At 37.4% G+C, this 11,351-nt stretch overlaps 2 protein-coding genes across 2 annotated transcripts; one reads left to right on the top strand and one right to left on the bottom strand.

Annotated features, from left to right (window-relative positions):
- Nucleotides 1-943: 943 nt before the first annotated feature.
- LOC117033243 (eukaryotic translation initiation factor 5-like) lies at nt 944-2,745 on the top strand. Its single transcript, XM_033125344.1, is given in 4 exon segments — nt 944-1,143; nt 1,545-1,974; nt 1,976-2,267; nt 2,270-2,745. Coding segments are annotated over 4 exon segments (1,398 nt in total).
- A 1,711-nt stretch (nt 2,746-4,456) lies between these two features.
- On the bottom strand, nt 4,457-5,840 carry LOC117022275 (protein SET). The gene has a single exon (XM_033106621.1). It carries the CDS (start codon nt 5,808-5,810, stop codon nt 4,941-4,943), a length of 870 nt encoding a protein of 289 aa, XP_032962512.1. The 5' UTR covers nt 5,811-5,840; the 3' UTR covers nt 4,457-4,940.
- Between the last annotated feature and the right edge of the window lie 5,511 nt (nt 5,841-11,351).

Below are 11,351 nucleotides of genomic sequence, written 5' to 3'. Positions count from 1 at the left end.
TCCCCTAGAGATATGTTTGTCAAATATGGTTTCTGTCCAGTTTCTCTTAGAAGCAAGAATAGTGGTGCTGTGAGAGTAGCACAACTCCATCAAGTCTCTCTGGGGCCTTACTCTGTGAATGTAAATTAGAGTTCTTTGCTCTGAACTCAGACCTTAGGACACTATGCTATGCTATATACACTTGATTCACGTGGTCTTTTTTTTTTTTCTTTACTTGTGTCATGAGTGTTAGTCTTGTCTCTCTAAGTAGACTGAAAGTTCCTCAAAGGTAGCGATCATATCTTGTTTTTCTCCTATTCCCCACAGGGCTGGGCACAGAGTAGGCAGTCAATAAATATTTAAGTCATGGAGATGTAGTCAAGGTAGTTTTATTAAATGTACATTAAAAAGTTAATGTTATTTTAAATCCTAATACCACCAATCTAGCTTTCTAATTTCATTTGGTATGGGGTACAGTTTGGAAGGGTATAAAGAACGTGCATGAGACGGGCCACTGGATGGCAGGGAAGGCGCACCAACACCTGCGGCTGTGGGTGCCAGGCCCCTGGAGCTGAAAAGTTTGGACTCCAAATGTCTTAGGACAGCTCCTCCCCACTGCTGGGCGCCACCTGCCTAGCTGCTTGCTGCGCTCTTCTGCTGCCTGTGCAGCCCCTCCTCCGAATGGAGTTCACATGAGCATCGCTTCATCACAGGCTCGTGGGAGCAGCATTGGGTTTATGTATTTATTTGACAAAAACGAGCTGTTGCATGATCATTGGTACCTGTATTGGAGAAACATAGCATACAAGCAAGAAGCTTACAGCCTCAGTGGCAAAAATTTTTCATCTCAGAGACCAAGAACTCTTGCAGTTCATTATGTCATCCCTTCTTCTCCAGACAGAAGATCCAAACATTTGCAATCGAAGATCTCTTCATCTTATTGATAAAGCCACTAATAAGCCAAATGTTTGTCAATGTCAACTGCAGTGCGTCAGGCCAGTTCTATCATTACAAGATGGCCAGTATGATCACCAAGGTTGAGGGCAAAGGAAATGGAATCAAGACAGTTATAGTCAACATGGTTGCAAAGGCACTTAATCGGCTTCCAACCTATCCTACCAAATACTTTGGTTGTGAGCTGGGAGCAAAGACCCAGTTTGATGTTAAGAATGACCATTAAAAGATGAAATAGGACCATTTGTGACAACATGGATGGATCTTGAGAATATAATGTTAAGCAAAATAAGTCAGACAGAAAAAGCAGAGAACCATATGATTTCACTGATATGTGGTATATAAACCAAAAACAACAAAAGAACAAGACAAACAAATGAGAAACAAGAACTCATAGACACAGAAAATAGTTTAGTGGTTACCAGAGGGTAAGGGGGTGTTGGGTGGGAGATGAGGGTAAGGGGGATCAAATATATGGTGATGGAAGGAGAACTGACTCTGGGTGGTGAACACACAATGGGATTTAGAGATGATGTATTACAGAGTTGTACACCTGAAATCTACGTAACTTTACTAACAATTTTCACCCCAATAAACTTTAATTAAAAAAAAAAGAATGACCATTATATTGTCAATGAATCTCATAAGGCAAATAAGCTGCAAGGCATGTTGGATGGATTCATTAAAAAATTTGTTCTCTATCCTGAGTGTGAGAATCCTGAAACAGAGCTGCATGTCAATCCAAAGAAGCAAAAAATAGGTAATTCTTGTAAAGAAATGCTTGACATGCATTGGAAACTCTGCACATTCACTCTCAAAAACCCATCTGAGAATAATGACAGTGGTGCAGGAAAGAAAGAAAAGGAAAAGAAAAGTAGAACGGGCAAAGACAAGGAAAATGGCTCTATGTTCAGCAGTGAGACAGTACCCCCATCACCACCAAATGAAATCAGTCCTCCCCATGCTGTGGGAGAAGAAGAGGATGGTGAGTGGGGGAAGAGTACAACTGAGGAAGCTCAAAGGTGCAGAATGGATGAAATAAATCAGTGACCATGCAAAAGATCTGACATTCAGCGATGATTTGGAAAGGACTGTTAAAGAGTGGGTCAATATCCCGTTTGATTTTGTTAAGAAAAAGAAAGAATAAGGTATTACTGACTCATCTGACAAGAAAATTGTTGCTGAAGCAGAAAGACTGGATGTAAAAGCTATGGACCCTCTTGTTTTGATTGAAGTTCTTTTTAATGAGAAGATTAGGGAACAGATTAAGAAATACAGGCACCATTTCCTACAATTTTGTCGCAACAACAAAAGAGCTCAATGGTACCTTCTTCATGAGAGTGTGTTGTAGTTATGCATCCAGTTCAGTTTATCTCCAATAGTCTACATATCTTAAAGGAGATGTATGACACAGACCTTTTGGAAGAAGAGGTCATCAGCTGGTCAGAAAAGGCCTCTAAGAAATATGTGTCAAAAGAACTTGACAAAGAGATTCGTGTCAAGGCAGAACCATTTATAAAGTGGTTGAAGGAAGCAAAGGAGGAATCTTCAGGTAGTGGAGATGATGAAGATAAGAATATTGAGATGATGTATTCGAAGACTGCCAGTGTACCGAAAGTTGAAGCTGCGAAGTCTGACAACAAGGATGATGACATTGATTTGATGCCATTTAAAGGGGTGGATGTAGCCCAGCTTAACAGTGTAATGCTGAGAATCTTTCTGCATCATCAGCCAGAAGTGCAACATATATGTGCAAAAGCTAAAATGGCTTACCATCATGCTACACTTTCTACTAAAAATGTATTGCTATGAGTGGTCTGTAATCAAGCCCAAGGAGATATCTAGGGAATCCATAGACATATCAGTGAGTAGATGTAGTTTGCTTATTTATAGCATGTTTCTTTTGGAAAAATTAGTGGTGGACACATTTGGATCACATTTATGCAGTTTTAAAAATAAAAATTTGATTTTGGTCATTCCTCAAACCTTTGGCTCTGAATGACTTAAGCTGAAATAATCGGCTCCTTTTAAAAATGTCGTACCATCATTTAACATGATAGGATTCTTGGAATCTGTCAGAAATTGTTAGATGCTGAGACTGTAAAGAGGTCTTCAGCAGAATGTAAACCTAAACTTATTTGTAATACCTGTGTCAGCCATTAAGAAATGCAGTACTTTTAAGTCTTATCTCTAGTCCCTCAAATTGGCATCTGGTAATGTACATTCTTACCATGCCAACGTGAACTAATAATCAAATGACAGTGCAACACCTTTATCTTAGTTAATGTAAAAATGACTAAGTGTCCTATAAATAATTTTAAGAGCAGGTTTAAAAAACTTGGACTGTGTTTTTTCAGTTCATGTACACTTGCCCAAAATTGTAGTCTTTGAAGTCATGTGTATTGCACATTGGATGAGCCAGGGGAATCAATATGTTAACAAATAAGAATTTTATGTGTATGTGTGCTAAGAGAAAACTCTCAAGCTTTGGGATATGATTAAATAGTAAGCTGTATGATTTTATTTGGGGGAAGAAGGAAAAGGTGTACTTAATCTCAAGTAAAAGCAGCATAATTTTCCAGCTTTTACTCTTATGGTTTAAATTGCAATTTCAAAATGTTTAGACATACTTTGTATTTTGTTCAGTGTGGATTTTCCCTGATACTATAACTTGTTCTTTAATGCCTTTTACGTTTCGACACATAACTATGCTTTTTAGGTTTGGGTTGCTGTCTTGCCAAAATAAGTGTTACTATGTCTCAAACTTGATTTGTTTTTTTTCAAAATGTCTCATTTAAAAAGAAGCCTAAAATTGTACTTGTAAGTCAGAGCCTATATTTTGGTGTAAGACTTAATGTTGATACCGTGCTAAGGTCCGGCTGTCTGCCACTTGAAAAAGTTAAAAATCAAGAGATAAGGTTGGTGGGAATAAAAGCAGGTTAATTCAGAATGCCGGCCTTCTGGGAGGATGACGAGCTCCTGTCCAAAGGCTACCTCCTCCATTCCTAGACTGGTCAGAAGGTTTTATAGGTACACAAGAAGAACAAAGGAAAGGAGGAGTCAGTCAGGCAGGTCCGAGGGCTGACATTGCTTCCTGGGGTCTGGTCTGTTTTTGTTTTTTTTTTTTTTTTTTTTTTTTTTTTTTTCCTTTGTGTACACATTTAGTTTTATTGTAACAAAGCAACTTGTACACTTTTAACGTTTAAAACTGAGCATCATCTTTCCTTTCCAGTGAAACAAAAAGAAAATTTAAAAATAAAGAGGAACAAAATTACAATAGAGGATGTCAATTCCGAATAAGATCCTACAGCTTCTGCTGATTCTCCCATCGAGTGGCAGGGCTCAAGTCATCATTAGGAGAAAATTTTATTTTAAAAGTGTCATCTTAAACTGCAAGGATGTCCGTTAAACATCACAATTAAACATGCCAAAGGAGAAGCCATGTTGTCAAAATGCCCACTTAACCCACCCAAACATCTCAAACCCACCCTTTGCTGACCTTCTATAACCCCATTTTTTTTGTTTTTTTTTTTCTTTTTTTAAACAAGAGAAAGTAGACAGGTACATGTTGGTAAATGCTAACTGTCCATATTCACATAGAGACACAGTGTAATCTCTGAGCCCAATATACAGAGAAAGGAGGAAAAAAGCTAGAATTCTATGCACTACTACACAGGGGCCTAGCACCCTCCAGCTTCCAGCAGAGCTAAGGGAGCAGAAGGTTTTTCTTTTTTCCCACAGAGCACGGTGGTGTTGATTCCATAAAGTTTTTGTTGCGACAGGAAGGGATAAAAATGAATTTGGAACAGAAAGGGGCAGAGATTCTTTTCCCAATGTATTCTGCTGAAATTATTTCCCCCAAAATAAGGTGAGAACCATGGTGTAAAGGAGAGAAAAGAGACCTCAAAAACAGGGCGACTGAGCACAAGAGGAAAAAAAAAAAAGACTGCAACTTGCTCCCAGGGACTGGAGAAAATTAAAAAAGGTTGGAATCCATCAATGTTCCATTAGTCATCTTCTCCTTCATCTTCCTCTCCTTCCTCCCCCTCATCATCATCTTCATCTTCTTCACCTTCATCCTCATCCCCTTCTTCATCAATATCTTCCAACCCTTCTTCTTCTTCATCATCATCATCATCTTCTTCTCCTTCCCCTTCTTCATCATCCATGTCAGGAACCAAGTAGTATTGTAGCGGATTTGGCCAAATATCATCTTTGATGACTTCTCCTAACTCGTCTGCACCTGCATCAGAATGGTCAGTAAACCAGGTAAAGAAGCTCTCTGGTTCCTCATGCTGTCTCTTCCTGCTGGCTTTATTCTGTGTTTGACTTGAACGTTTCGTCAAATCCTTTCCAGATTTCCATTTGATTTCAGTGGACTTTGAAGATGGATCACCACTCTCATTCAGATGAAATTCTTTGGAGAGAACTTTATTTTCGAAGTAAGGATTTTCATCAAAATAAAAATCTATTCTGTAACCTGATTTTATATCTTCAAATTCTGTCACTTCAACTCTTGTCAAATAATGCAGCGCTTCTTCATCTTCTTCCCCAAGCAGTGCAGACACTTGTGGATGGTTGACAAATGTTGTTACCCAAAAATTTGGGATTTTGGCGATCAATTCGGACCTCTTCTGAAAAAATGGTTGGCGGAGTTTGTTATATTTCTGTTCTACTTTCAAAATCTCCTCACTGGCTTGTTCATTAAGTCTGTCTATTTCATTTTGTACTTCATCAATATGTTCAATTGCTTCTTGCTGTTCTTTTTCTCCCTTCGGCAAGTCCAGAGAGGTCGATGTCTTCTCCGGCTTGGGGGCAGGAGGCAGTCTTGGTTTCTTCGTTTGAGGTGGGAGTGAAGACTGGCGTTTGGGGGCCATACTGTGAGGAAAGCCAGAGAACGAGACCCAAAGGAGGATGAAGGTCAGGAAAAAGCTGAAAACTCTGGTCTGTTTTAAATTAATGTTATCTCCGGACTCAGACTCTGCCACCGTGGCCTGGGGCTTTGTCACCAGTAAAAACAGCAAGAGAGTTGCAAATTGGACTCTGGGTGTCCAGGCACCTGAGGATTAAGAAATTGTCCTTTCCAGGTTAGGATTCTACTGATTAAATAAAATAACGAGGAATGTGTAGACTTAAAAAGGGGGACAAAAGTTTTTAAGTCAATTAGTGAGGGGAGAAACAAAGAGAAAACAGCTGAATATCAGGGTAGATCTAACTGCAAACTAGCTACGTCTAACTACAAGTGGCTAGATAGCGAGCTATAAAGTGAGTCAAACTGCAAACTAGCTAAGTCTAATTACGTTATTGATTTACCGAATTTTGCCCTTATAATGTGTGTTTTATTCACATTGAATATAACCAGACATTCAAGTTGTCTGTGGTGATGGCCACTGAATGCAAGTGACTAGAGTTTGGTCCAGCCCATCCTGGGCTTTAGATTTGAAATAAACTTCCTTGTAAATTCATTGCCCAATTAGCTGATCTAAACTACCTTGATATAGATTCTGACTATACCTGAGAAATCATTTTCAAGGTAGAAACTTGTTGAATCTTATTCCTTTCCATAAAAAGTACACTGTGGGAATCAAGAACCATGGAGTGAGTTTTATTTGGAGTATGGGCTTACATCATTCACCCCTCTAACTACTTCTTTGTGACCCATCTCACAGATTATAAAGCGACCTCAACAAGTGTGTGTAAAAATTACTTCACATTAAAATTATACAAACATTTGATATAATAAAACCTTGTTAGCTTGATATTTTGAGGAATTTAAATTTAGCAATTATACTGGAGATGTAAGAGTTGATCTCTAGCTGCCTTTTGATAGAGTTTGATGAGACTGAAGCGGAAGCCATATACCTGGAAGGAATATGCTTTGTCACACCAAAGAGAAGAGGTTTTTGTAAATTCACATCTCACCTAGGTTTCAAATTCTTTGCCATAGGCCAGTTTGCTTTCATTATCTGAAATTCTATAGGAGATACTGGTGGCCTAAAGCCAAGTTGTGCTCAACATACCCAGTGTCAAGCTAATGAGGTTCTGTTATAGAGGTTTTTTTTTTCTTTTTTTTTTTAATCTGAAGGAAAACATGTTCAGGACTTCTAAACACTAGAGAGAAAATTTTGGCTTAGACTGTGTTCACTCTGGTGCCAAACTTCCAATAGAATTCAAATCCACATAATAATTTTATTAACAGAGGCTATCATAATACAGGAATCCTTCACTTTGCTCTATTCAACTTTCTTAAAAATTCCTGTTTCTGACAGCTATGTTACTTGATTAAAACAATGTTAAAACTATTTTTTTTAAAAGAAAGTGCATGAATGAACTAGCCTGTGTGGGTTGTATCTTACACTGCAGAAGAAAGCAAGAGAAAAACAGATCCAGTTTAATGAAGCTCAGCACCACTTGCCACCAATCTCCCATATGTCTGTGGGGAAGTCTGGATTGGTGCCAGGCGAATGGAGGATATGTCAGGTCAAAATCCACTGTAATGGTTAAAGATATGTGTTTGGGATCTTTAGGGGTTCAGTCAAGAACAGCAGGTGCATCAGAATCTTTTTCATAAGGGTAGTTCAATAAACATTTATTGAGCCTATATCATGAGCAAGCATATGTTTCCAGCCATAAAATAGTGAGGCTCCTCAGTGTTCAATCCTAGGCTATTCATCTCTTCTCATTCTATACTCTCTCCTTAGATGATTTCATTTACAGCCTCTGCTTCAATTACCACCAATAGGCAGATGACTCATATGTTTGTATCTTCAGACCAGAACTCTACTCTAAGATCCAGACCTATACATCTAGCTGCCAGCTTGACATGTCCTCTTCGATAGTTCCCAGAAATTTCAATTGAAACAGGTCTTAAAAATAACTCATGCTCTTCTTTCTCTTTCTTTTTCTCTACCATCGCCTTCAACCAAACCTGGCCCTCTTCCAGTGTTCTCTGTCTCAGCTGAGGACAACTTCCTCTATCTTGTTCCATGAGCCAGAAACCTAGCAGTCATCATTGACACATACCACTCTTTCACCCCCATATTCAGTCCTTCAGGAAGTCTCAACCATTACTTTGACCTGCAAAATATGGCCATAGCTGCTCACTTCTCTTTGTCGCCAATGCCACAACGCTAGTTCCAACCACCATTTTTTCTCACCTTGTCTGGACTATTGCAAGTTTCTTAATCAGTCTTTGCACTTCCACTTTTATCTCTCTCTAGTTTTTTTTTTCATGATATATCATCTTTTATTTTATTTTATTTTTTTAATTAATTGATTGGGGTGACAACTGTTAGTAAAATTACATAGATTTCAGGTGTGCAATTCTGTATCACATCATCTATAAATTACATTGTGTGTCTCTCTAGTTTTATATCCACCCAGCAGACAGAGTGATTGTTTTGATATACAAATCTGATTATGGCACCACTTGCATAAAATCCTTAAATGGTATGCCATTTGTCTTAGACTAAGGAACAAAATAATTTACATAGCCTACAAAGCCCAGAATGATTCCCAAGTTTTTAACTTGGGCTTTCATTTAATATAGAAGGCATATTTTTAAATGTGAACCCAAACAGAATTTTGAAAGCTCCGTAAAGCATTCCATCCCATATTTATATCTTTACTACACTGAACATAAGTTAACCTTTTTTTTAAATTCAAGTTTATTGGGGTGACAATTGTTAGTAAAGTTACATAGATTTCAGGTGTACAATTCTGTAATACATCGTCTATGTCTCACATTATGTGATCACTACCCAGAGTCAGTTCTCTTTCCATCACCATATATTTGACCCCACTTACCCTCTTCTAGAACTTCCCTCCCCCATTACCCTCTGGTAACCACTAAACAATTGTCTATGTCTATGGGTTTTTGTTTCTTCATTTGTTTGTCTTGTTCTTTTCTTGTTTTCAGTTTTATATATCACATATCAGTGAAATCATATGATTCTCCACTTTTTCTGTCTGACTTATTTTGCTTAGCATTATAATCTCAAGATCCATCCATGTTGTCACAAATGGTACTATTTCATCTTTTCTTATGTCAAAATAGTATTCCATTGTGTATATATACCACCACTTCTTTACCCAATCATCTATCGAAGGACACTTTGTTTTTTTCCATGTCTTCGCCACCATAAATAAAGTTGCAATGAACATTGGAGCACATATGTCTTTATGGATAAATGTTTTCAGATTTTTTTGGGTAGATACCCAGGAGAAGGATTGCTGGGTCATATGGTAATCCTATTCTTAATTTCTTGAGGAACCTCCACACTGCCTGCGATAGTGGCTGCACCAATCTGCATTCCCACCAACAGCGTATGAGGGTTCCTTTTTCTCCACAATCTCTCCAACACTTGTTATTATTTGTCTTGTTGATGATAGCCATTCTAACCAGTGTGAGGTGATATCTCATTGTGGTTTTTATTTGCATTTCTCTGATGATTAATGATGTTGAGCATCTTTTCATATGTCTATTGGGAATCTGTATGTCCCCTTTGGAGAAACGTCATTTTTTAATTGGATTGTTTATTTTTTTTTATTTTATTTTTTTAATGTTAAATCTCTCAATTTTTTTTTAAACTTATTGGGGTGACAATTGTTAGTAAAATTACATAGATTTCAGGTGTACAATTCTGTATGGATTGTTTATTTTTTGTTGTTGTTGAGTTGTATGAGTTCCTTATATATTTTGGATATTGGTTGGGACTATATCAAACTAAAAAGATTCTTCACAGCAAAAGAAACCATCAACAAAATAAAAGGCAACCAACTAAGTAAGGTAACATTTTCATGAAGACTTGGAGATTCTGTCATCTTCTCTCTTTCTGTTTACTTCACTTGTGGATATGTCAGCTTTAAGCATCCCCTTTCTTGTCTCCCTTTTAATGTATTTTTGAATACATGTGTTTGTGTATGCGTGTGTGTGTGTGTACACACATATGCATACACACACACTCACATATGCTGAGAGTGCCAAAAAATGTATACAAGTGGACACTTTGGTCAGCATTGCTCAAGCAGTAGTTCGCCATTATCAGAAGTGTCTGGACACTGATGGTAACCATTTTGAGCACCTCTTGTAATTTCAGAAGTCAAACGTGACTTGTATTCATCTTTTGTTATTGGTATATATTGGGTATTACAATTTTAATACAGTTTTCCTTTCTTAAAATGAGTATACTCTTTTTGGCTCTCTCTCTCTGTCTCTCTCTCTCTGTGTGTGTGTGTGTGTGTGTGTGTGTGTGTCACATACTTTATATTTAATATATGTATATATGTGCATATATATGAATAGGCTTGCATGATTGTGGAGACTGGCTAGGCAAGTCTGAAATCTGTAGAGCAGGCCATCAGAAAGGGCAGGCTGGAATCTCTTGGGTAGGACCTGCCACTACAGTCTACAAAACAAAATTTATTCCTCAGGGAACCTTCAGTTTTGCTCTTTCAATTGATTAAATGAAGCCCATCCAGATTATCCAGAGTAATCTCCTTTATATAAAGTCAACTGATTGTAGATGTTAACCACGTCTACAAAATATCTTCACAGCAACACCTAGACTAGTATTTGATGGAATAACTGGGGACTATAGTCTCGCAAAGTTGACACATAGAATTCACCATCACACTTATGAAGCAAATATTCATAGCTGACACACATTCTAGTCGATAGGCTGGAGGGAGGCCTTTGGATGGCTAGTGTCCTCAATGCTCATAGACTTTTTCATTTCTTTCTGGATTTACAGCCATCTTCCAGATGTTGAAAGCTGCTGGAATCGCTGCCTTCAGATAACTGAAGTGGTTCTATGTGTTCTTGGAATTCATGCATTAAATTAAAATTTGAAACCAAAAAATTTAGTTAATTATTTGACAAATACAGTTATAAATATATAAGCAATATGCAGAAGGCTGTAGGTCCTCAAAATCATATGGGGCCTAAAATGTACACAAAAGGATGATTAGGACAAAAAGGAAGAGAATTGGACAGCCAAGAGAGGAGAGAACTCTGGAAGTGAAGTAATAAGAATCTTTATGCCATGATTGGTCTAAATTATTTATAGGGAACCTTATAAGAAGTATCTCATCCTTAGATATTTAAGTATTTATATGTATTATTAAGAAGAAAACACCCTAAATTAATCTGTGAAATTGGGCATTGTGGCATGAAATTAAAGAAATGTTATGAAGAAATAATAATAACAATCACTAAGCACTGTGTTAAATGTTTTAGATAAGGATTATTACTTTTATTTATCAGACAGGAATTTGTAAAGGTAAGAATAAATAAATCATATCATGACCCTGATGCTGTAAGTGCTTCTTAAGTAATGCTGGTGATGGAAAGAAATTCTCTGAGTAGACAAAAGTAACTGAAATATAAAATTGAAGATGTGCTGACGTTAATTTGAAAA

Source organism: Rhinolophus ferrumequinum, chromosome X (genome assembly GCF_004115265.2).
Source record: "Rhinolophus ferrumequinum isolate MPI-CBG mRhiFer1 chromosome X, mRhiFer1_v1.p, whole genome shotgun sequence".
NCBI lineage: Eukaryota > Metazoa > Chordata > Mammalia > Chiroptera > Rhinolophidae > Rhinolophus > Rhinolophus ferrumequinum.
Note: the sequence above shows the minus strand (reverse complement) of the source record. Positions and strands in the feature narration are given on the sequence as shown.

Bases quoted from the DNA above. Each gene is read 5' to 3' on its own strand.
- LOC117022275 (XM_033106621.1), bottom strand. From the start codon at position 5,810: ATGGCCCCCAAACGCCAGTCTTCACTCCCACCTCAAACGAAGAAACCA.